Source organism: Mastomys coucha, unplaced genomic scaffold (genome assembly GCF_008632895.1).
Source record: "Mastomys coucha isolate ucsf_1 unplaced genomic scaffold, UCSF_Mcou_1 pScaffold22, whole genome shotgun sequence".
NCBI classification, from domain to species: domain Eukaryota; kingdom Metazoa; phylum Chordata; class Mammalia; order Rodentia; family Muridae; genus Mastomys; species Mastomys coucha.
This window is the reverse complement of record NW_022196905.1, coordinates 94,281,855-94,305,132: the sequence shown is the minus strand read 5'-3', so window position 1 is coordinate 94,305,132 and position 23,278 is coordinate 94,281,855. Positions and strand designations below refer to the sequence as shown.

Sequence of the window (23,278 nt, the reverse complement as noted above, 5' to 3'; positions counted from 1 at the left end):
GGCACAGAATATTGATGAGCATTTCTGATTTTTACAAAAAGTAGAGCGGTAGTATCCTTTTGAGTTTCAGGATGGTGGATGTTTCCATCTGGTTTGCTCTGGAGACTGCTCTCTCTCTCTCCCGACTCAGCTTTAAGTCTCTGACCTCGTCTATGTTGAATGTGTTCAGGAATGAACCATTTGCATACCTTACCTTTGTCCTGTGACACTCTTGGGATGCGAAGGCTTTTGCAGTTTTCCTAAAATCTGGAGTATGGGTACCTATCAGAAGGGAAGCTAATGTGGGCGCCTGTTTCCTAAACTCAGCGGACTTAGCCTGTAGTCATTAGCAGCTCACTTGTGATGAAGGTGACTGGTCACCGTAGAGACAGGGTAGCTTTAGCAGCTACGGTCTTCAAGCTCTCGCTAGCCTGAGCACAGCCCTTGGGCCTCTCTGAAGGACAGCCCATGTTCTCGGTAGCGTACTGATTCATCTGTATCCACGCATTCTATTAGAGAACCTGCTGCATCAACTTGTCCTATTTCAGGACCTGAACTATTTGCATTTCAGCATAGAAAGCCCTGTATCCCAGACATCTACTGAGTCTCAGGCCAGTGGAGGTGGTCACTCACCCTAGGAACCTTCAGATAGTCCCAGCATGGACCACTGTTTCAGTGACTGTGGCTGAACTAGAAAAGTCCTCAGTTCTATCTGCTGTGGATACCACCTATAAATGCCTCTACACTACAGAACCAAAGTTTGGCTTAAAGTACCATATCATTATATGCTGTTTAAATGTAAACATGTAAGTGAAAACTTGCCATCCATACCCTATGTGTTAGGGCTTGCTTCACTGAAGTGTTTCTGAATGTTAATACTTTCTCTAAATGCCTAGGATGGTCCTCTCATTGTGAGTGGACTGTTGTACAGTAAGACTAGCACTGTAGAAACTCACTACTGTAATGAGCTACGTCCTCGAATGCATCGACTAGAAAAAGAGCCTGGCATAGAGGTACACACTTATAAACAAGAGGCTGAGGCAGGTCGCCAGAAAAGTATGAGACCAACTCTGCTAGACAGTGAGTTAGAGGCCAGCCTGGGCTGTGTAAAGAAACCAAGTCTCAAAAACAGGAAAAGAATCTGTTTGCGCCTTAGTCACTTAAAGGCTGACAAATGGGAGATGCCAGTTTCCATGCCAAGTTGTATAAGATGAATTATGAAAACCATACTGCTTTGCATAATGGGATGGGAAAGCTCGTGATAATTTGACTGGAAAATGATGCACTTCAAAAGCAAATTCAGTGCTGCGCCTTACGCTGCTGCTTTTGTTTGAGTGCCGTTTTCTGCTGGCACCGGTGTGAGACCAAGATGGTGTTAGTCCTGACTACATACAGGAGACCAAGAGACAGTAGGGTTTCATTAGATATCGTGATGGGCTGCGTGTATGTACAGGTGTAGCCCCTCCACAATAGAAAGGCTGGAATTAAACATTTTGAGGTTGAGGGTTACGTGAAGGAATTAGATTTGGGAAAGTTGGAGAAATGACAGAGATTTTAACTACCTGTTAGATATCTGGTGTCGTGGGTGTTGAGAAGCAGTGATCTAAAGCTGAATACAGCAGATGCCTGCAGGAATAGATGCTGTCTGTATAGCCATGGCTCTCTCCTCTCCATCCCCGACTAGAGCCTTCTCTCCTCTCCATCCCCAACTATTGTATCTGGTCAGGCGCCATCTCTCCCATGGCTTTCAGTTTGAGTTTCCATACTGCTGCCTCGCTGTTTATGGTCTGTGCCACTCCAGGCTGATGATTTGAATTTTGCTTCTGAATTCTGCTTCTCTTCTGTTTTCTTGGTAGTACTTCACTGGGTGTCAGCCATCAGTTTAGGAGAATGTGGGCCCGTGTTTCCAGCCCACTGAGCAAACTCTCTGCTAGCTCTCCCACGCAGTGGGCTGTGTTAACAATGAGACTCGCTTGCTGTCTTTGTAATGGGAGGTCCGAGCAGTACTAGTATCAGCGGTGCAGTGTTGACCCTGAGGAATAAATCTTGGACCTGTGAACCTTTTGTTTGTAGAATGAGGAGTCATTATTGTGGTTCTCAAGTGTCTGCCATTTTGAACTCTTGAGTTCTTCAGACATGCTGCCATATGGTCTGACAATCCTGTGTGTCTTCAGGTGGCATTTTCCCCCTACTTATTTTAATTATTTGTAATTATCTGTTTCATTCCAGGCATTGTTGATCGTTCCCATTCCTGTTAGGTTGTATGTACTGCCACTGTCAGTGGGCGTTGATATCGGAGTTACTTACAGACCTGCTGATGCTCTTAGGTTATAGTTATAGTCCTTTGAAAGGGAGGCTTCCCAGTCTTTGCATACAGCTTTAGAGTTTTCCATGGACTGTCTTACACACACTTAGTAAATGTTTGATGAGAAAGCAAATACGTGAATTGGAAGATACCAGTTCCTAACGTAGCCTAACCTCATGCCACACTGTACCATAGACCTTGCTAATGACATCATACTTCTTAACCATACTGAAACGATTTCTAAAAGCTTGTCTATAAGTTCTTGCAAATCTTTGAAAATGATCCAGTGTCCCTTGTATTGGTGATGGCTCTGTCTCTCAGATGTCCTTCCACCCAGGAATACCCAATTATTAGTAAAGATAAACACGACAGTACAGCAAATAGTGGTTAGTAAGTCAATTGATTGATTCATTTATTTTTTGGTAATAGAATTAGACTCAGGGCAAGAATTCTACCCCCAAGTTTATCTCTAGCCCTGTTCTAGTTTATTTTTGTTTTTTGTTTGGTTTTTTGTTTTTTGGTTTTTTTTTTTTTTGTTTTTTTGTTTTTTGTTTTTTGTTTTTCGTGACAGGGTTTCTCTATGTAGCCCTGGCAGTCCTGGAATTCACTCTGTAGACCAGGCTGGCCTCAAACTCAGAAATCCACCTGCCTCTGCCTCCCAAGTGCTGGGATTAAAGGCATGCGCCACCACTGCCCCACTCTAGTTTTTCTTTTGAGGCAGGCTCTCGGTAAGCTGACTAGACTGGCTTGTTGTCCAGATAAACTTTGGCTTGGGAGCCTCTGTCTCTGCTTTCTGGGAAGCAAGGATTGCAGCCGATGCTGCCTTGGCTTAGCTTTTTTGTTTTTTGTTTGTTTGTTTGTTTTGAATTCTGTTATCTTAAATATCATATTTATCCTGAGATGTATGCACAGATCTACTTATTTGTGAGAGGGAGGCAGAAAGAATGCCCAGGAAATTGAGTAGCCTCTTAAATTCCAGAAGTTTGTGTTCTTTGAAACAAGCCACTTCCTAATAAAAAAAGTAGCACATTTAATAAATAACTTACTGTATGACTCGCAAACCAGTCTCAACATATGATTGAAGGATTGAAGCCAATTTGTCCAAATGACCAACTGACTGCTGGTCAGTCTGAGGTGGGTTTGAGTTCCCTGCTGCACATAAGTGTGAGGGTGGCCGGTAGATCATCCTCTTGTCTGTCCTCAGCTGCCCTATCACGGTTGTTTCTGTCTGTCTATCTACTCACTTCTGTTGGTTTGTTTTCCAGAAAACCGTGGACTGCATGACAACGATGTCAGTGCCTTCCACCCTGGTTAAATGTCTGTATCTGTTCTTTGACCTTCCACATGTGCCTGAGGCAGGTGGAGGCGCACAGAGCGAGCTACCTCTAGCAGAGCGCCGAGGACTACTCCAGAAAGCGTTTGTACAGGTAAGGGAACTGCTCGCTTGCACGCTTGTTTCTGGAACAGTCTTTAAAATGAACCAGAGCGTGTCCCTTCTAGTCTGCTCTGTCTTCTTCTATGTGTTTTAATCAGGTTCTCACCATATAGGCTGGGCTGACCTCAAGCCCACAGCCCCCTGTCTTAGCTCCCACATGCTGAAGGATTGAAACGCAGAAAGAATATGGAAATATTCCGGGGCATTTGAAGATGGTATTAGGTTTTACTGTATTTGTTCCTACTAACAGATCCAGCTGTTAAAATTACATTTGAAGTATCAATAATGTCTCTAAAATTCAGTTGCTAAAGGAAATATTTATTTATCATATTGAGATTTGGGAAATATGCCTTATAATGACAAGAAGGTCTGTGTAATTTCTAATTATATATAGGATTCTCCAAGCTTGTAAATATTGAACTTAGAAAACATTCTTAATTATACTGGCTTCTGCCACCTCCCACTGGTTATTGGCACCTCCCACTGGCTATGGGCACCTCCCACTAGCTTCTACCACCTCCCATTGGGTACTGCCACCCTCTGTACTTTGGAGAGCCCCTTCCTACCACCGCCACTGTTCTTTTTTAGGACAGTGGGTAAACAGAGGTTTAAAAGACCTTTCTAAAGTGGCCAGGTAATGCAGGTACACTGTATAGTGTTCTTTTGTAGAAGAAGAAAATTAAGCAACCCACAAACATTGAGAGTATATTATCTCCATGGACCTAATATGATTTCAAAAAACTACTTTTATTTCAAAAAGACATACTGAATGATAAATTCATTCAAAAAAAAACCCGAAAGCTTGACAGTTCCATTGCACAGCAGTACATATAATTAATACTACAGACCATCACGTCCTGTGCTAAAGATGATTAACTTGAAGTTTTTAAAAACTTGAACAAATGGTAAACCAAATAGTAACACCTTTGGATGTAGGTTTCCGAAGTTATGTGATGGAGGATATGGCTTCCCCACCTACAGAGTGACCTACAGAGTGGAAGAATGTGGACCTATAGGCTTTTGAGTTTTGAGCTGTGGTTCTCTGCTTTCCACAGGCTAGACTTTAAGAGCAGCTTGCTGCTATTGACACTAAAGCAGAGACTGACTAGAGAGGTCAGTGGCTCTGCTGGACAAGGCCACGTGGCTGTAGATGATGGTGGCCCGTGTGCTGCAGGTGTGGAGTCTGCACTGCAAGAGTGGTTACCTTGAAAAGGACAGAGGGACTGCAGTGATACACTTAGATCACCAAACCAAATACCAACTCAGCAAATATTTGGGAGGCCTGGAGATGTAGCTCAGTTGGTAGAGTGATTGCCTAGCAGGCAGAGATGTAGCTCAGTAGGTAGAGTGATTGCCTAGCAGGCAGAGATGTAGCTCAGTTGGTAGAGTGATTGCCTAGCAGGCAGAGATGTAGCTCAGTTGGTAGAGTGATTGCCAGCAGGCAGGAAGTCCTGGGCTCGGACTCTCCCCGCCCCCAGACTGCATGGTAGTGCATACCAGCCATCCTAGAAGGCAGGAGGGATGGGGTCAGATCTTCAGGATCAGATTCTGTACCAGTGGGCTTCAAAGCTATCTTGTGCTAGATGAAACCTGGCTCAAAACAAACAAATAAAAATCTTTTGAACACTTCGTTCGGGGCATTGTGCTTGAACTAAAGTTTAACACTACGTAAGAGCCTTTACTCTTCTCCAAAATGGTTATATTGGCAGTTGGCAGGTGTTGGATTAAGTGAAGGAATCCATCACTTGGAATTAAAGACGCTGGGAGATCTTGCCAATGAGTATTAGTGGGTTAACGTTGGCCCCATTTCAATGAAGCCGTTCTTAAGAAAAAAAAAATAGCTAAGACCCTAAGCCACAGTGGAAGCTGATTTTCTAATTCTAGCATCTACATAAGCATAATTCAGTTTTTCCTTAAAAACTTAATTAATGCCCGTTGTTGGAAACCAATGGGTGGTGACTTTAAAGGGGAGGGGTCATGATAATGTGTTACAGTTGTTGAGTGTTAAGGTACAAAGGAAAGCTTCAAACAGACTCCGTTCTTTAGATTGTGAGATCTGATGTCATGTGTATGACCCACAGCAGGCTCCCATGGTGTGGACCCTGTCCTCTCTGACCAATGCGGGGACCCCCATCCTCTCCATGCCCAGTGCAGGGACCCCCATCCTCTCCATGCCCAGTGCAGGGACCCCCATCCTCTCCATGCCCAGTGCTCCTTCACTGTTCCAGTCCCTTTGTTCCTGCCATCCCAGGCTACACACCCTATCTATCATTTTGCTCAGGAAACTAATTGAGACAGCTTATTAAATGTTTCAAGCTAGATGAAATCTCCATGTTTGTTTATATGGCAGATGGTTGCTGCTTCGTGCAGGCATTCCCTGTCTGCTCGGTGTGAACAGTCCTTCCTCCACCATTCTTGGTTCCCTACCAGTAAAAGCACTGTGGGGGCGGAGAGGCTGGAGCATTCGACTGCACCTCCGACCTGCAGGAAAGGATCAGGCTAAATGATTTGCAAAAGTCATTTTGACAGTAAAGTTGGGAGTCAACTGTCTTAGGGCGCAGCAGTGAAGGAATCATTAAATCCAGTTGACTTTGAGAACAGGGACTTAGTGTGAATTTTATTTTCTAGTTTTTACTATTTTGGTTTGTTTCTGGTGTGAATTAGAAGAATGGTGTCTGTCCTTCTAATAGCGTAAGACAGTACCACAAGCAGAAACAAACAGAGCTGACACATCCTCCATGTGCAGCCTCTCCATGCTGTGTTTGCTTGGGTGAAGGATGCATGTACACATCAGTGGATGCTCTGCACACAGAGTTTCCTCCAGACCTTTGTAGAGAAGGTGCCTGTGTCTGCGCCTTTCCTTTCAGCAGCTCACTCCTTAGTCCTGCTCTCTTCTTTCGGGGAGGCAGTATGAACTAGCAAGCCTGTGTTATTTAAGAAAGTTTTGGCTTCCAAGAAGTCTAGGAGAATGTGGCTTTACAGGCACGGTACTCCACATACTTCCTTTCTTTAGTTCATATAGCGACATTCTTTCTGGCCTCGAAACACCCACATTTCATGTAGAATGTTTTTAAGGTGATGGAATGGTTTTATAGTATTTTATATTTCCAAAAATGTTTAGAAGAAGGAGTTTAGCACAGAGAAGAGAAGTTAACTATTCCAGACATCAAACTTGGTTCCCAAGAAAGGGACCATTGAGGGCCAAATCTATTTGTACTTCTTTTGTGGGACAGACCCTGGTGCAGCAAAGCATGGAGCTAGAGTGGGCTGGGAGGTCACAGTTAGGTCTTCGTTTCTGGAGTTGATGGTCTAGAGTGGTGGTTCTCAACTTTCCTAATGCTGCGACCCTTTGATACAGTTCCTGTGTTGTGGTGACCCCATCTGTAAAGTTTTGTTTTTGTTGTTGTTGTTGATGATAATACTTCATTACTAAAATTTTGCTACTGTTACAAATTGTAATGTAAATATCTGTGTTTTCCAGTGGTCTTAGGTGACCTCTGTGAAATGATCATTTGAAAAGGAGTTACGACCCACAGGTTGAGAACCACTGGTCTAGAGTCTTCTGTTGAAAGCAAGACTTCAGGAAGTTTCTGTCAATTAGATGTAATTTTATACTGTTCCAACATCTCCTCCTTGTATATAAAATGGAAACAATTTAACACTCACTTTACTTTGGCTGTCTATTTTGTCAGTTATGCCTTTTAAAGTAGAAAAATTTATTTTACCAGTGTAAATGAGCTAAATTAGAAGGTTAAAACTTCAGTTGTGGTGGTGTATACCTTTAATTCCTATACTGCAGAGGCAGAGGCAGGAGGCTCTCTGTGAGTTCCAAGCTAACCCGGTCTACAAACGAGTTGTATGGAGTATGCTGTCTCAAAAAAGCAAGAGAGAAAGAGCTAACGTGCTAACCCTGAAATGCAGTGTGGCAGTGCAGTTTATCCTGGCTCAAGGTGAATCATTCAAAGATACAAGGAAGACTAGAAAGTGAACTTTTTTAAGGAAGGTCTCTTTAACACATACCTAACCCCTTTGTAACTTTGTAGATGTCTTTGTAAGATTCCTAAGAGTAGTGATGTTGATGTCCTGACTGCCCGGCACCCTCTCTGAAGCTGAGTGGCCTTTGCAGGGCTTCTGTCCTGCCTGCCGTCATTGTTCTGTATTGCACTCTCTCTCTCCTTTCCTTTATGTTTAGATCTTAGTAAAACTCTGCAGTTTTGTTTCTCCGGCGGAGGAGCTGGCCCAGAAGGACGACCTACAGCTTTTATTCAGTGCAATAACCTCTTGGTGCCCCCCCTATAACCTGCCATGGAGGAAGAGTGCAGGGGAGGTCCTCATGACCATCTCCCGCCATGGGCTGAGCGTGAACGTGGTGAAGTATATTCACGGTAAGGACCATATTGTCTTCCTTATTTCTCTTGTCATCTCTAGGTTGCCCAAAAATTGGCCTTTCTTTCTTCCTTCCTTCCTTCCTTCCTTCCTTCCTTTCTTTCTTTCTTCCTCTCTCTCTCTTCCTTCCTTCCTTTCTTTCTTTTAAAGATTTATTTATTTTATATATGTGAGTATACTGTCACTGTCTTCAGACACATTAGATGAGGGCATCAGAACCCATTACAAATGGTTGCTGGGAATTGAACTCAGAATGAGCAGTCTGTGCTCTTAACCACTGAGCCATCTCTCCAGCCCAAGATTGGCCTTTCAGTTAATTAATTATGCATAAAATTTGACAGGTCTGGTTTGGCTGAAACAGGGAAATGGAGAAATCAAGGCTCATCGCTGCCACAAAGTGAATTTCTGTCCAATAGGAATGACTTAGAGAGACCCTTTGAATGAAAGCAAGACAAAGGCTGAGAGCAGCTCAGCGGTGGGCCACCTGGCCAGGCTGTGTGAGGGTGTGTCTAGGATTCCATATTCCAGATACATACATACAGAAATTTGCCGGAGGAAAAGAATTGTTTGCTTTGTTGGGTCATTCCAACGCAAGACATTTTCTTAGGTTCCACATAACGGAAATGAACAAGTTAAAATTACTTCTTCTTTGTGTGAATGCTCAATTTTAATTCACTGTAGACTATCATTAACCAATTGTTCTTCTACCAAAAAAAGCAAGCATTTTCAAGGGCTATCATTGAAAGGACCAGGATTGGTGCAGGACACCCTGAGACCAATTTCTCAGCACTAAGGAGCTTTAGTTACCAAGAGGGACAGAGGGGATGCGAGACAAAGGTAGGAGATAAGAGGACGAGGGCGAGGGAAGGAGTGTTTGGCTCTACCTCTAGATAGAGAGGAGACAGATGTGGCCCATAGACAAATGTCGGTTTATAAAGGGAAAAAGAGATACTGTGTTAGGATGAGTGTTTAATTTTGATTAGGCATGTTAATTAGGTAAGCCAAAGGAAGCTTTTGATTGCTGGGCTTCAATACTTTGATAGCTGGACTTTCATAGTAAGCCTCAGGAAGAGGAACTAGCCAATAAGGAATAGCCTTTGGGGGCTAGCTTCAGGAATGTAGTAGCTTTTAGCAAGGCAGAGGGAATGGGGGAAGGGAAGGGCCACACCTGCCAGAGCTTTTTGCCACGCTGGTACCTACCTGCTAGAAGCCTTCAGCTATTGCCAGTGTTCCTGAAGATATTTCACAAATACGCAGGTATTCTTTCTGATACGAAAGAGTTAAAATAGGTAGACATAAGAAAATCCATATTGTCTCTTAAGCTCTTGTCTCTCTTGCCCTATTGCTCCCGCTCTCTCCTTCCCCTCCCCCCCTCCACGTGGCCATGGCCAGCCTCTGCTTCTCTATTCTTCTCCTTCTCTCTGCCTTTCTACAATAAACACCTTAAAACCAAGACAGAAAGAAAGACTCAGTATTAAAGAGAATTATCTGCCTAGTATATACATAGTATCGCCTATCCTTTGAGATGCTTATGTGAGTGGTAATTGCTAAGAGTTTCTCAGATGGTTTACTTACTTTGTGTGGATACACATACATGCTAAAGTGTCCTGACATTTTTGAATTAACTAATTCAACTACTTGTTTTCTTCCACATGTGGGAAACCTACTACATTAGTAAAAAGATCAAAAAGGATTTGGCAGTGAGCAGTGATTTAGGTTTAATTTAATGATGACGTCCAAGTGTGATGTAAGGTCTTTGGTAAACGTTAACTTGTTCTCAGTACTCTCCTGTGCCTCCTTTGTTACTGCTTAGAGAAGCTGCCCAGGAAGCTGACACTTTGGTTGACCTTAGAATAACGGACATTTACTTACTGTGTACCATGTTACACATACATTAAAGCTTTGTGCTTCATTAAGCACCTTTTTCTTAAGCAGTGGCCATAAATAATACATACTTGATTTTTCATTCTTACAGAAAAAGAATGTTTGTCTACGTGTGTCCAGAATATGCAGCAGTCAGATGACCTGTCTCCCCTCGAAATTGTTGAAATGTTTGCGGGACTTTCTTGTTTCCTCAAAGACTCCAGTGATGTTTCCCAAACACTTCTGGATGATTTTCGGATATGGCAAGGCTATAATTTTCTTTGTGACCTCTTGCTCAGGTAAACCCCACAACTTAAATTTCGGAGGAAACCGTGGGATAATAATCAGAAGAAATCAGTAAACACTTAATTGGTGCATGCTGAGGGGTCTTCTTGGCTTCGCTCCCCTTTTGTTTCTAGTTTCCTTCAGAAGACAGGAGGTGAGTTTTGAGTGAGCCTGTCAAGTGCAGAGCACATTGCTAAATATAGACTTGGATGGGAGAGTAGAGTGGCCTTTTCCCCAGGAATGAGAGAAACAGCCGGACAGCCAGTTAGCCTGGCTCTCAAGTGTGAACTCTTGCTGATTAATCAGTTTTCCTTTTCTTCATTTTATAATACTTGCTGGTGTGTGTGCATGTGCATATAAGAGAGAGAGTTTAATTTTTTTAGTTTTATTCAGTTTTTGAGATTTCACTTATAAAACCTCTGAATCTGACTTCTTCTAGATTGGAACAAGGAAAAGAGGCGGAGTGCAGAGATGCCCTGAAGGACCTGGTGAGTCTGGTGACCTCTCTGACCACGTATGGGGTCAGTGAGCTGAAGCCAGCTGGTGTCACCACAGGGGCCCCCTTCCTGTTGCCTGGATTTGCAGTACCTCAGCCAGCAGGCAAAGGTGAGTTCTTACCAGCTCCGTTCTGATTCTGAGCTCCTGGAGGTGGAGAAGGAAGCGATCTGTCCCCTGTCAGTTACTTCTTTTGGACGTGATGGTCATTTTCCTTAAAGTCCTTCTGTCCATGCCTATCCTGCAGAAGGGTTTCCCCAGTCCTTAGTCTGATAGACCAACAGTTGAAAACACTGTTTAACATTAGTAAGTCAGGTGAGATTTGTGTTACAGTCATTCATTAGAAGCACATTGTCATAGGGATCTACTTCTGTTGGCTCCTGTGCTCTGGTGTCTTCTGTGTGTGGGTGGAGGTCGGCACACTCATTCTCCACACCTGCTGGGCACTTAGGGAAAGCATGGGATGTGAGTGCGTGTATTTCAGTGCTTGTTTGCAACCTAAGACAGAGAAGTTACATTGTCTCATTTAGATCCTGTAGTAAGTTTTGTTACATTTTTCCTACATTTTTCTAGCATTTTGATCCTCATGCAGTGAAGCTCAAACTTCCTTACAGAAAAACATACTCAGGGCTGGAGAGAGGGCTCAGTGGTTAAGAGCACTGAATGCTCTTCCAGAGGTCCTGAGTTCAATTCCCAGCGACCACATGGTGGCTCACAACCATCTGTAATGGTATCAGATGCCCTCTTCTGGTATGTATGAAGACAGCTACAGTGTACTCACATACATGAAATAAATAAAATCTTAAAAAAAAAAAAAAGAGAAAGAAAGAAAGAAAAACTTACTCCATAATTAAGGACATCTGATTCTGAGAGGAGCGTAGTAGCAAATATCTACAGTCCCAGCAATGGGAGATGGAGGCAGAGGGATGACAAACCCAGGGTTAATCCCAACTACACAGCATGTTTGGGGACAGCTTGGGTTACATAACAAATTAATGACGTAAGAATGTCAAGAACTGATCGGCTTTTTTAAAAAAAAGATTTATTTTATGTATAAGAGTACACTGTAGCTGTCTTCAGACACACCAGAAGAGGATATTAAGATCCCATTACAGATGGTTGTGAGCCACCATGTGGTTGCTGGGAATTGAACTCAGGACCTCTGAAAGAACAGTCAGTGCTCTTAACCGCTGAGCCATCTCTCCAGCCCCTTGATTGGCTTTTTTAATGCATGATAGCTAGTCTTCAAAATTTAAACGTAGAACTCTCTAACAATAGTTCCTGATCTTTGACACTCATTAAATATTTGATAAGATCATGATGAACCTGTGTAAAATTTAACTGAGCTGAAATACCAATGTATGTAGTAGTTCAAATTTCACAATAAAGCCTACTTACTTTATGAAATCAACACTCTTAGTAAATGTGAGTAGGTGGAGAATGGAACTCCCTGCTGTGCGGCGTGGTGTGATATCTTGCCTTCCTTCAGATCACAGGCTGACCAGTTAAAAGGTCCTTTGAAATACATGTGAGCTCTCACACACTCAAAGTTCCATATTCTAGAACACATAGTTGTCTTTCCAAAATCTAATTTAAAAAACTTGAGTATTTCATCTAACTATTTCTGTGAGCTGAGAGAAAGATAGGTCTGTGGGAGCCAGCAAAATAGCTTGCCAGGTAAAGCAAACTTGGCATGCAAGTTCATCCCCAGGACCCAGTCAGAGGTGGGAGAAGAGAATCTACTACACAGAGTTGTCTATAAAAGTAACTTTTATTCTCCTGATGCAGTTGCTGTCTCATGCCTCCATCTGCTAACCTAGGCCTCATCCTGGAAGTTCTAGTCTTGTGCAGTCTTATTTAGACCTAGGGTGTTTTCAGCCTCTGAGACTTACTGCTAAATCAGCTAACCCTCCCTAGTTCTTTCTGAACTCTGGCTGGCTGGTCATCTCAGCTGTTCTGGCTCAAACTCCTCAAAGCTGACTGATTCAATCTGCCTTCTCTCTTGGCCTCTCCTGAATTGCTCTGCTTGGCCTCATACTAACTCTGGCAATCTGCTCTAGTCTTTTAACTCCTCATTCTCTGGCTCGTTCTATCTTCTTCACCTGTACCTAGCTTGTTCTCTCTCTCTGCAACCTGTCTCTGTAAAAGTCTCTGGGTAAGAACTGCCTCCTTCCTCTCTCTCTGCCCCACTCCCTCGTAAGAGGCTTCCCTTTCCTTTTTCTTCTTATGAGACTTTAGCATAGTCTATTCTGTCAGATCTTCCTGATTTGTCTGCCACTCAATTAGATATCACATTACAGGTTTTCCCAGTAAAGAACACAATTTTGGGGTTCACAGTGTGATCAAATATCCTACAACAGTTATCCTTTGACACATTGTGGCTCAAACAGTCAAGTGCAGGGTCATGTACACTAAGGTGCGTGCACATATGCACACGCATGCACATACCAAGAACGATAGTATTAAATAGTGTAGCAGGAAGCATAGGTGTGCAAGAGTCTCTTGCAGACTTGGAGTCCTTCAGGCATTAACCCAGAAGTTGTATATGGGTCATATGACAATGGTTCTATTTCTTGTGTTTTGAAGAGCCATGTTGATATCCATGGTTGTGTACAGCAGTCTCTGTCCTTCCCGCACTGTGGTATTCCTCTTTCCCCACAAACATCAGCATTTGTTGCTGTTGATTGTCTTTTATTTTTTTTTGAGAGACAGGGTCTGACTGTGTACTCCTGTCCAGCCTGGAGGTAGCTTGTATGGAGCAGCCGCTCTCAAACTCACTGAGTTCTGTCCGCCTTCGCCTCCCAAGTGCTGGGCTCCCACACCTGACTCGTTGGTTTTCTTGATGATAGTAATAAAGATTTTTCAAAGAAATACAAATAACGAACAAATCAAATAAATATTTGAAGTGGTATTCAACATTCTTAGCTGTGTATTTGTATTTTGATTATCTGCCAAAGCTTGATTTTCAGCCGACTATAGATAGTAAATTGTATGTTCTCAAAAGAAATCAAATATGAGTGTGTTTTGTACTTCTCATCCCCAAAATATATTTGTATGTTATAAATGAAAACTGAACGAATATATGCACTGAATATTGGGGAACTTTAAATTTTTTTTTTTTTAGAAATGTCCATGCTGTCTACTGTTTCTGAGTGACTTTCTGACCTACAGTGTAATTTTCTAGTTTGCGTTTACCTCCTTTTCTAAAATCTCATTTAATGTGTAAAGATCAATGTTAATTTTGTCATTTTCATAAGTACTATATATTGCTAGTAATTGTGAGCCTGGGGACAGTTTTTATAGGAAAACACTTGTTTTACTGTACTTCAAATCCAACTTTCTGTATTAACTTCTTTATAATTATCATTATTAAATTTTCTCACAGGACCCATGTGAGAAGATGTCTAATTGTTCCATTTGATGTGTTTGAAAATCTTGTCTAAGGACAGCGCTAGTGGCCATAGATTGTTTTAGCAAAATGTGTTTATGTTAAGAAATCCCAATTTTAGCTTGAACACTGAGCAAACTTTCAAGTTAGATTTTATGAAAATCCCTGTGTTGCCACCACACAGGAGAAGGTGAAAGAGCATATGTTCCCCCTTTTACACGTGGCCTGCTTCTTCTAACTGAGAGTGACCATTCTCAGTCGCCCTCAGTCTGGCATCTAGTACAATGTTTCCACAGTCAGGAGGCTAAATATATGTGATACGTTTCCATTCTCAAGCAGTGAGTTGTCAATATATGGTGGTATTAAAATATTTGTAATGATGCATCAAACGTTTGATTGGTTCTATTTATTTTTAAGTATTTGAACTTGATGAAGAAAAATAAGATATTACCTGAAAACGGGACATTGTCTTATTGTTGGATAGATGGTGACACTCACCGTGTGTTGACACAGGCTCTTTTCTGTGATTAAACATGGTATAGCACCCACGTGTGTCCCTGCTTTCTGTTTCAGGTCACAGTGTGAGAAACATCCAGGCTTTTGCGGTTCTTCAGAATGCATTTTTAAAAGCAAAGACCAATTTCCTTGCCCAGATCATCCTCGATGCCATCACGAACATTTACATGGCTGACAACGCTAATTACTTCATCCTGGAGTCTCAGCACACCCTATCGCAGTTCGCAGAGAAGATCTCGAAACTCCCGGAAGTACAAAACAAATACTTTGAGATGCTGGAGTTTGTCGTTTTTAGCCTGAACTATATCCCTTGTAAAGAACTCATTAGCGTCAGCATCCTGTTAAAGTCCAGTTCTTCTTACCACTGTAGCATCATTGCCATGAAAACCCTTCTGAAGTTTACAAGGCACGACTACATATTTAAAGATGTCTTCAGGGAGGTGGGCCTGCTGGAGGTCATGGTAAACCTTCTGCATAAGTACGCAGCCCTCCTGAAGGATCCAGCTCAGGCACTCAGTGAGCAAGGTAAACACTTCTGCAGTTAATGCCTGGTTTGGGAAGAGGGTCAGGGAGATGCTGGGGCTAGAGTGTGCCTGGACTGCCCTTCATTTGTCTTTCGATGTGAATGAGCTCCTGTTGTCTGTGAATGTGATGCATTCCAGTGAGTATTTCCAGCATTAACTTTTTCTTCACCTTTTGTTAGGGAGTTGGGTAAAGGGAGCCTAGAATTATGGTACAGTAGTGGAATAGGGTTCAAAGCATGGAGGGTCGTTATGACTTGTGTTTATTACTTTTTATAATTAAGTACAATTAAACATGGGCATCTGAAAATAGTTTTCATTAAATTTTGAGAGCAAATATGTCCTTTTAGGGATGCTTCATAAACATCATTGGATGCCTTTTTGATAAATAAAGGTACTTCTATATCTAGCCGTTAGGAAGTTTTAAATGTGAGCTAATGCCTGTTGAATAGATAGTTCATAAGCAGCTTCCTTTTGTATTTGATAATTCTCTGCTTGGCCTCTCTGATTAGAATCCGTGAGAGGGATGGGTTTAACTGGGTTTGGCATTTTCGTTTTGAATATTTGTTACATAATTAACTCCTCCCACACTAAAATAAAAATCTGTTAACATCAATTTGAGCATATTTTGGGCAGGTGCTGGGCAGTGTTATTTTAAAGGGTTTATTATTAGCATGTGTGATAGTGGAGAAATGTGAAATGTTAAAGACACAATAAGAAGGCTTAATAATTCAAGTGAAACTGGCTGGAAAACAATGCCTTTATGATTTGGATCTTTGAACCTGTTTTCTAGGGGACTCAAGAAACAATAGTTCAGTTGAAGACCAAAAACACTTGGCTCTCTTGGTGATGGAGGCCTTGACGGTCCTACTTCAAGGGTCCAACACAAATGCAGGTGAGCAGAAGAGCCTCGGGCCAGAGCCCCCGAGTGGCTCTGCTTGTCCTGTTAAAGCTTCTGTCATTAAAGAGAAATAGTCATTCAGGAATGGTGCAGTCACTCAGGAATGGTGCAGTCGCTCAGGAATGGTGCAGCTGCTCAGTAATGGTGCAGTCACTCAGGAGTGGTGCAGCCGTTCGGGAATGGTGCAGTCATTCAGTAATGCTACAGTCATTCAGTAATGCTATGTTCATTAATTCAGTAATGGTGGTCACTCAGTAATGGTACAGTCGTTTAGTAATGGTACAGTCAGTCACTAATGGTACAGTCAGTCACTAATGGTACAGTTGTTCAGTATTGCAGGAAGTTTGCTAGCTGCTTTGTTCTCCCAGTGCTGCACACTCAAGAGCTCTCTGGATTCGTGAAAGACATGTTGGGCACCTTTATATCTCGCACTGCCAGCCCATTCTGTCCAACTGTCCCAGGCCCTATGGGGGAGTGGCCCTAAGGGCCCCTTACCTGGTCTTCCATGGCTGGTTGACTTTCTCTCCCGCAGCTCTTAGGTCTCATCCCTCTGCCCTCGAGTCATGGTGATTCGTCCTCTTCCTCTTTCCCAGTTGCTAGCCCACACAAATCTAAAGGTTCCGTCTCTCTCTCCACCCAGCCATTAGCCATTGGCTCTTTATTGGTCAATCAAAAGCCAATTGGGGACAAGAGCCTTCAGCATTTTACAAGCAAATGTGGGAATTCCCATGTAATTTGGGAATCTATTAAATCAAGTCCCCAACAGTTGAGTAATGGTAGTCATTCCAGGAATGGTACACTTATTCAGTATTGGTACAGTTGTACCCTGAAAATGAAACACTTCAGCCTCTTTATACCTTCCCAGCAAGATCTGTAATGCTGTTACTGTCTTAAAACATTTTATTGCTAGCCTGGCAGTGGTGGCGCATGCCTTTAATCCCAGAACTTGGGAGGCAGAGGCAGGCAGATTTCTGAGTTCGAGGCCAGCCTGGTCTACAGAGTGAGTTCTAGGACAGCCAGAGCTGCACAGAGAAACCTTTGTCTCGAAAATACCAAAAGCAAAACAAAACAAAACATTTTATTGCTTTGTATAGTATTTTTTCTTTTAGACTTATATAGTATAGTATATTTATATAGTATAATATATTTTATAAAGTTATATTGTGTACATTTTATAATTGCCTTATAAATCATCTCTAAAATACTTCTTTATAGCTGTGGCTCATAGGTGTGATGTAACAAGATTTTAAACCTAGCACCTAGGAGGCAGAGACAGGCAGATCTCTGTGAGTTTGAGGTCAATCTGATCTACACAGACAGTAATGACAGTGACTGTATCAGAGCACTAATTTTACATTAAATCTGTAGACAGTGTCTGTGTATGCTTTCTGACATCCTGCAGTGCAATGTCCACATTGTAATATAAAACATGAAGTAGGTATGGCAGCTTTCCAAGCAGTTTTCTTGCATTCCTGCTCTTACTGAAGCAGTTGAGTTTTAATTGGCCTGACTCACCCTGGATGCTCTAACTTAGACCTTTGACTCCTCCTCCAGGAATATTCCGAGAGTTTGGAGGTGCAAGGTGTGCCCACAATATAGTGAAATATCCGCAGTGCCGGCAGCACGCCCTGATGACCATCCAGCAACTGGTGCTCTCTCCCAACGGGGAGGATGACATGGGCACGCTCCTGGGGCTTATGCACTCAGCCCCACCCACAGAACTGCAGCTGAAGACCGACATCTTAAGGGTACGTGTGGCAAATGTGTCTGCTTCCTTACTGATGGAGTCCAGGGTCCTTTTGAAGTCAAATGGACTCATTTCAACAAGGACATTTTTTACAGAGCCTTATTGTCTATCACTGTTTTAAGTGTTTGAATGTTTTCCCTGTGTGAGTGTGACTGAGTGCCAGTGAAGGGCAGAGGCCTAAGATCCCATGGAGCTGAAGTTATAGAGGAATGTGGGATGCCAGAATCAAACTCTGCTCATCCGTAAGAGCAGTATACATGCTTTTAACTCTGAACCTGCAGCCTACTAAAGAGAAATTTTTAAAATCTAAAATAACAAAACCTCCACAGTCTATAGAAGTTTGGAGAAAAGTCATTCATGTCTTTCAGTGTCTAAGGTCCTTCTAGGGATTGACTTTTGGAACGGTTGTCCTGGCTCATTTGAATCATGTGGAGTGACTAAAAGCTAAATATTTGCATTTTCGATCAACTAGGTAGTTACACATACATGAAACATGTTGTGAGATGCTACATAAACGTTTTTATGCATTTCCGTGTCTATAATAGACTCCAGTAAATATCCAACGGTCCCCTTCAAGTTTAACATATCTATTGATCATTTCACGCCATAGCATGTTTGCAGAGCAGGCAGCGCACTGATCTGCAGAGGACAGTAATATAGGCTTGGCTGAGTTCCTCTGTGCAGGGCCTCTACGAGTACTTTCTGCTTCACCGTCCTGCATCCCAGGACTTATGCGTATGTGTCTTCTCTCGTTGCTGACATAACTGGCATTGCCATGTATGACATTTCTAGAGCTAACTAAAGTTAAACATCTTCCTTTTTAAATTGTTTCTGTGTGAGTTTGGTGACTCAAGCCAGGAATAGTGTGTAAGAATATTGAGTGGCACTTGAAACATTGTGATTATAACAGCAACTAGCACAGTTTCCTGTGTGCACATTTCATTCTATACATTCACACACACACACATTCACATAACACAATTTCCTGTGTGCACATTTCATTCCATACATTCACACACACACACACACACACACACACACACACACACACAAGCCTCTTTGTTAATAAAGATAGGTGCTATTTGTGTCCCTGTAACTGTTTACTTAATTAGTTTGATTTATTTTCTTGCATTTCCTTGCCTTTGCTAGAGAGACCCTGCCCTCAGACCGTCGTCCCTGTGTTTTATACACTATAACCTGAAACACAGGTTGATTAGGCATCTGAATCATGAGTCTAGTGGGTGGGGGACAAGATCAGGGCTAGATGGTCCACAGAATTATGCTTTTAACTTCCGCAGTCTGAGTAATGTAGTTCTAATCAAAAGACTCTTGATGGGCTTTCTCTGGAAACCTCCTTTTGCATTTAAATAACATCTGCCTAAGTCAGAAGAGTCATTAAAATTCTTAGGATTTCATTGACTTACTGATCCCTGATTTCTAAATACGATTTCCATCTTAAGCAAGTAACCACTTCCTCAGGGAAGTGTATGTTGCCCTCAGTTTATAGTGGGCTGCTTCTCCAGGCCTGTGACAGTAGTGTTCACAGTGCAGTCATTTCTTGTGTCCTTGTTGTTAAAGTTACACATGGCATGTACTTGTTATATTTTGCCCTTGAGTCTTTAAAATAGTGATAGGTTTATGTGCCAGCCAGCCACTTTACAAAACTAACTCACTCTCTCTCTCTCTCTCTCTCTCTCTCTCTCTCTCTCTCTCTCTCTGTGTGTGTGTGTGTATGTGTGTGTGTGTGTGTGTGTGTGTGTGGAGAGGTCTAATTATCTCGGTCGTACTTACTGAAGACCATGACACAGACAGGCTGAGTAAGTGCTATGATAATGCAGTTTACAGTTGGAGCCAGAGTTGGAATCCAAGCATTCTGACTCTGATCTGCATCTACTCCCTATCATAACCTTAAGATTTTTATAATGTTGAGATGTCTTAATATGAATTATAATTGCTAAGAATATAATTTACTAAACTTGACAACAAAAAAATGATGTTGCTACCAAATACTTTTTTAAAACGGAAATTTTTAGCAAAAGAGTAGAAGGAATAGACTAGGTATTTTAGTAATATACACAGATTATATAGTTTCTTTTAAAATAACAAGTTTTAGTACATAGTGAAGTCTTTATCATTGTTGAAGTGATGTGTGTCAGATGGACACCTACATATGATATATGCAGTTAGATCCTGTATTAGCACATAACTTTGCCCAGATGGTTACATACAGTGTGTGGTGTAGTTAGATCCTGTATTAGCACATGGCCTTTCCCGTTCTCTGGCTTCCCTTAGAACCATGTAATATTTGAAGAAAATGGCCTCCTGAAATAGGACAGTTGCTGAGATAAGAGGGATCTAGAGTGTTGGGGTTCTAAGAACAAAAACATAGGTCAACAGATGTCAGGCCACAGAGCAGGACAAAATGATATCGTGCTTAGATGCATTTGGGGAACTAGAATTTTCTGGGCTTAAGCCCTCCCTTGGCCATTCATTTAACTCAGTGTAGACTCCTTGATAACTTAAAAATATGGCCTTAGTTCCTCTCGCGATGATAATGATGATGGTGGTGGTGGTGGTGGTGGTGGTGGTGGTGGTGGTAGTGGTGGTTGAACAGCCGGTTTGAAAATCTAAAATTTAAAAGAACTCCAAACTCTAAAACTTAAAAAAAAAAACATTTAGTGTTTGCGTTGCCCATGAGGCCAAAAGAGAAAGGATGTCGGATCCCCTGGTCGCAGACAGCTAGGACTCCCCGTATAGTGCAGGGAACTGGAGGTAGGCCCTCTGCAAGAGCAGCCAGTGCTCATAATTGCCGAGTCTTCATGCTAGCCTCAAATTCTAGCGCTTTCTGATATGATGCCCCATGCAGAGAATCCTCTATAGTAGAGAGTTGTGTTATTAAATTAAATACATAAAAGTATTAAAACACACCACACACACACACACACACACACACACACACACACACGAGATTTCTGTTCAAACTTAGCTCCTGTACACACCCATGTGATATTCACACATGGTATTTTTCTGTTTTTTTTTTTTAATTGGAATAATATTTGTTTTCCATCTCTCCCCCTGCAGGCCCTGCTGTCCGTCCTTCGAGAAAGCCACCGTTCAAGAACAGTCTTCAGGAAGGTTGGAGGCTTTGTGTACATTACATCCTTGCTTGTTGCTATGGAGAGGTCTTTGAGCTCTCCTCCCAAGAATGGCTGGGAGAAGGTGAACCAGAATCAAGTGTTTGAGCTCCTGCACACTGTGTTCTGCACGCTGACTGCAGCCCTGCGCTACGAGCCAGCCAACTGTCACTTCTTCAAGACCGAGATCCAGTATGAAAAACTGGCGGATGCTGTCCGGTTTCTTGGCTGCTTCTCAGACCTCAGGAAAATAAGTGCCGTGAACGTCTTCCCATCAAACACGCAGCCTTTCCAGAGACTGCTGGAGGAGGGGGCAGTGTCCGTGGACTCCGTGTCACCGACCCTCCGGCACTGCAGTAAACTCTTTATCTATCTATACAAAGTGGCCACAGATTCTTTTGACAGGTATGGGCCTGCTTCGCCTTCTGAATTGCAGTCTGTGCTCAGCACAGCCTCAGCATTAGACTCTGCTTAACTGGAGGGAATGTGAAAACTGGTAGATCTATTTTCTTGAGGTCTGTCACTCCACTCGGGACCCTTCCTGTCCTTGTCCGGGTGTCCAGTTTGCAGCTCAGGAGCTGACATTTGAGTAAATGCACATTCAGTTAGTGACTGTTACACTTAATGGAACAGCTTCTAGGGCATTTTCTTTTGTGCCATGAATATTGTTCCTTACTCTCAGAGAACACTAGATGCATGTGGGTGTCCTGGTCATCAGCCAGAGAACAAGGTTATTATGATCAATATTGCTAGGTGATGGCAGATAGCCTTTCACAGTTCATATTTCATAGTCCTTCAAAGATGGCATGCCTCCCTAAGAGCCATGTGGTACTGGAGGCATCCCCACAAGAGCCCATCAGAATTGCTTACCTAATCCTTCAGGAAACAAGGGCTTGCTGGGCCGCCGCTTGCCAGGCCATTGTGCCTTCAGGGCCTGAGGCATTAGCTATGCACAGTACTGGCTGGGTCCTGCTCATCGTTCACTGATAATGTACACAGGAATATTTGCAATGTAAGGTGACGCATTCTGTGATGGAGAAATCAGGCTCTGCACAGGACAGCTACTTCACTCAGGATCATTTATTTTCATCGCTTTGACTACGTTTTCAGTTAATTTTCTGCTTTGAATATAATGTAGTTGTGCTCTGGCTTCTCTAGCTTGAGCATTGTCGTGTTTAATAGCTTCCACTTCTTTTTCATATAATAAGTGATTTTTTTTTCCATTTCAACCACAAATAGATCTAGTAACAGGAGATACTCTAAATTGTTCCTCATTTCTCTTGCAGATAGTTATTAGTTTACGGGAAGCAGGGTGTTGTGAAGTGCCAGTGTACTGTAGTACTGAAGGGATGAGCTGCGTGGATGTGTGTACACTGCTTCTCTCTTCCTCTTGGCTGCTGACACCGGTTAACACCCTTAGCTTTAGCTGTGTCTGTTTAACAAGGTCCGTGTTAACACTGGTAGGAGCGGCTTCCGCCCCTGGCAGCCTTTCCCGTTTTAGTTGGTGTGTGTGTTGTGTTTGTGGTCCTCCTGCAGAATATGGAAGATGTTTCTCTTGACCCTGACCCCAGTCTCCCGTGAAACTAACCAGCTGCTGTAGGTGCTCTCCTAACCTCTAACCCATGTCTGTTTTGTCATCTGTAGTCATGCTGAGCAGATCCCTCCTTGCCTGACAAGCGAGTCTTCTCTCCCCTCTCCCTGGGGAACACCAGCTTTGTCCAGGAAAAGGTACTGATCTTACACGAGACGTCAATCCGCATTGCTGTGGGTTTCCTGTGCCTGCTCATGTGTTGATGTGATGACAGGGCTCTTGTTTAGGTTTGTTTTGGGGCCTTAAAAAATATGATACTATTCATGTCTTGAGATTACTGGTTTCCCTGGAGTATGTTGATAAAAATAAGATGTGTTTCTTCTGTAGGAATATGGGGACATGCAGAATTTTTCATTTACCCTTATTATATAGTTTTCACTATTATTCTTATCTGTACAGCAGGTATGCCTTCTATTAAGGGTATTGTCCCAGGGTGGGGCAGTGGATGGCTTAGAGGTAAAGTGCTTGCCACACCAGTCTGGAGACCTGAGTTCAGATCCCCAGAACTCTTGTAAAGCAGGTGCCTGTAATCCCAGTGCTTAGAGAGGAGATGCTTAACAGTGACAAGAGACTGTCCAGAGAGTTGGGGGCCACCAGCTTAGCACACAGTGGTATACAAGAGAGATTCCCTGTCCCAAACAAAGGGGCTGCAAGGACAGCTGCCTGCGGGTGCACTCTGACCCCCCACACGTCACCGGTGTGCAGGCCTGTGCGGGTGCACTCTGACCCCCC

The 23,278-nt window shown here is 42.7% G+C and overlaps 1 protein-coding gene across 8 annotated transcripts in view; it reads left to right on the top strand.

Annotated features, from left to right (window-relative positions):
- Positions 1-23,278, top strand: part of Wdfy3 (WD repeat and FYVE domain containing 3) — a 247,489-nt gene that overhangs the window by 118,833 nt on the left and 105,378 nt on the right. For 7 of the 8 annotated variants that reach the window (XM_031337002.1, XM_031337004.1, XM_031337005.1 and 4 more), the window contains 9 exons: positions 3,550-3,711; positions 7,912-8,104; positions 10,081-10,267; positions 10,693-10,859; positions 14,710-15,177; positions 15,967-16,068; positions 17,629-17,822; positions 20,903-21,360; positions 22,600-22,683. In XM_031337002.1, the coding sequence (XP_031192862.1) occupies positions 3,550-3,711; positions 7,912-8,104; positions 10,081-10,267; positions 10,693-10,859; positions 14,710-15,177; positions 15,967-16,068; positions 17,629-17,822; positions 20,903-21,360; positions 22,600-22,683 (2,015 nt within the window). The remainder of the gene's footprint in view (positions 1-3,549; positions 3,712-7,911; positions 8,105-10,080; positions 10,268-10,692; positions 10,860-14,709; positions 15,178-15,966; positions 16,069-17,628; positions 17,823-20,902; positions 21,361-22,599; positions 22,684-23,278) is intronic. The other variant, XM_031337009.1, reaches the window with a different exon arrangement.